We start from the raw sequence: 2,146 nt of genomic DNA on the forward strand, positions 1-2,146 counted from the left end.
TCAATGCTATTGAGTCAAGTCCTTATATTGATGGTCCTAATATTGATGTTTCCCTATCATGCTGGGTGAGAGCTTTGCCTCTGAACTTTGGTCCGTGGTTATTACAAGAGATTTTCAGAAGATGTCACATCAAATAATGTAATGTTAGAAATTTGGCGCCTCTCGGTCAACCATGGCTCGGGCATCATGGAATCCCCTTCCACCCCATGTGTTCCTTGAGTTTCTTTCAACTCCAGTGCCCTAATTTGAATTAGATTCTGCGATATGGCGCCAGCTAAACTTTACCTTGATCGCTTGGCCGTGTTGGTGGATAGAGCTCTGCACTGGCGGAAGCCCATGACCTCGTTCGGGTGTACGCTCATCTGACCAATCAATAAAAATGGTCAAAATTATTTTCCGTATAGTATTGATACCATAGAGCCCAGAAAATTTGTTCGACAGACTCGGGTTTGAGATATAGACGATCCTCCTTACGCTATTTTCGGAGACCCTCAACAGAGAGTAACCGTGCGATGGAATTTGCCTTGCACTTTTGACTCACGCTAGCGAGGAAATCATCGTGCGAGACTTGAGGATCTTCGTAAATCTTCGGGAGCACGTTTTGGCGGGCATTATAGTTCAAGACCTTTAGGCGTCTAGCTCGATTCGAAGACTGTTCTTTATTGCGAATTCGCGATTCGAGGCAGGTATACCTGATAGTCGACAGTGGTATATCGGGGTATTTCTTATGAATTTGACCATAGGACCACTTTCCTACCACTTTTAACGCGACGATTTGGAAACGCAGATTCACATCTAACTGGTGAACTCTGTGCCTTGGCGGTGCGCTAGAAGGAGAAGTCACTGGCCTAGAGACAGTGAAGAGGGTTCGCTGGATATGAAGACCTTGAGTATTGGCTCCGCAAGCTTTAACATTTCCCTGATCACTTGACTTCTTCGTTGTTGACATGGTGGCTAGCGTATTAGGGGTAGAGTGGGGGGGGGGGGGGGGGAGTCTGTAACTGTGAAGTCGTTGACGGTGTAGGGTTTGAAGCGATAGGCGGAACTACCACTTGGGCATGTCATTCACAGAAGGAAAAAAGCAGAGCTGAACTAAGCAAAGTTTGGGAAGTTTGTAACGCATATGTAAAATACCGAAATGAAGCGGCGTGCCGGATTTTTCTAGATACTTTTGTTCAAGCTGAGGCTTATCTCTGAAATGTTATGATTGCGGTATACCCCAATGATCGGGAATGATAATCTGTCGTTCAAACTGGGCGATATCGACTTTCAAAACAGGTCCATTACAGGTGTTTGACTGCGCGAACAGACGTCGATCATGATGAAATATAAACCGGCGAAAAATGGCATACTTCTCCATTTCGGGACCTGATAGCTACGTTCATGCTATTTATGGAAACATTGGCAGGATTGTATGGCTGATACTACCAATGACTAGGTCAAAGATCTAGTGAACAAGGCGCAGCCACTAACGCCCCCCAAAGCCCCGCGGGTGATGGGTCGTAGTACTCATATTAGCTAGACCACTAATCCTCCTAGACTTTGACTATATTCATGGCAGCAAAGAACGGCCTTTCGGGAGGATCTTGATTTATTTTGACGAAAGACCCCAGCAAAATTCTGTAAACACTTAAGTCCTAGTACTGTGTCTCTCGTCCGCTGACAGTCAGCTCTTCGCGGATGCAGATTTAAGGGTACAAATGAAATTTCTTCCTATCGATCTTGATTTGGTTTTTTCATGCCGATGTGGCTGGAAGCTTAATATTGTCGCACCCCTCTACTATTGAGGTCCTTCGAATACCTGAATCTTCCGAGTGTATCATGAGCCAAGTTTTAAATACATAAGATGTATCATAGATTAAATCTGAGTGTAAAAAGGTGCCTCAAGGAATGAAATTCGGGGTTCTACTAATAAAAATTTCGCCACAGTATATATACGGTAGAAGGCAGGACGTCGCTGATCGGTTCTGCCGATGGAAGTCTGCCAATTTTCTTATTAACTCTGTTGGCTGTATTTGTTTCGTCAAAGACATGACCACTGGAATAGTCCGGTAGTTCGGGTGGGATGAATCTGGATGACAGACTATTCTTGGTTCCAGGCAAGTTGGAGTGCGGGCAGGTCCCATCTTGGATCGTCGAACATCTG

At 45.0% G+C, this 2,146-nt stretch overlaps 1 protein-coding gene across 1 annotated transcript; it reads right to left on the reverse strand.

Annotated features, from left to right (window-relative positions):
* Nucleotides 1–475: 475 nt before the first annotated feature.
* N7539_008624 (uncharacterized protein) lies at nucleotides 476–949 on the reverse strand (the record flags this gene model as incomplete). Its single annotated transcript, XM_056938219.1, has 1 exon — nucleotides 476–949. The coding sequence occupies one exon, from the start codon at nucleotides 947–949 to the stop codon at nucleotides 476–478; it is 474 nt and encodes a 157-aa protein (XP_056786601.1).
* Between the last annotated feature and the right edge of the window lie 1,197 nt (nucleotides 950–2,146).

The sequence above is a fragment of the Penicillium diatomitis genome (assembly GCF_028827545.1).
Source record: "Penicillium diatomitis strain IBT 30728 chromosome Unknown utg000013l_segment0_segment0, whole genome shotgun sequence".
NCBI classification, from domain to species: Eukaryota; Fungi; Ascomycota; class Eurotiomycetes; order Eurotiales; family Aspergillaceae; genus Penicillium; species Penicillium diatomitis.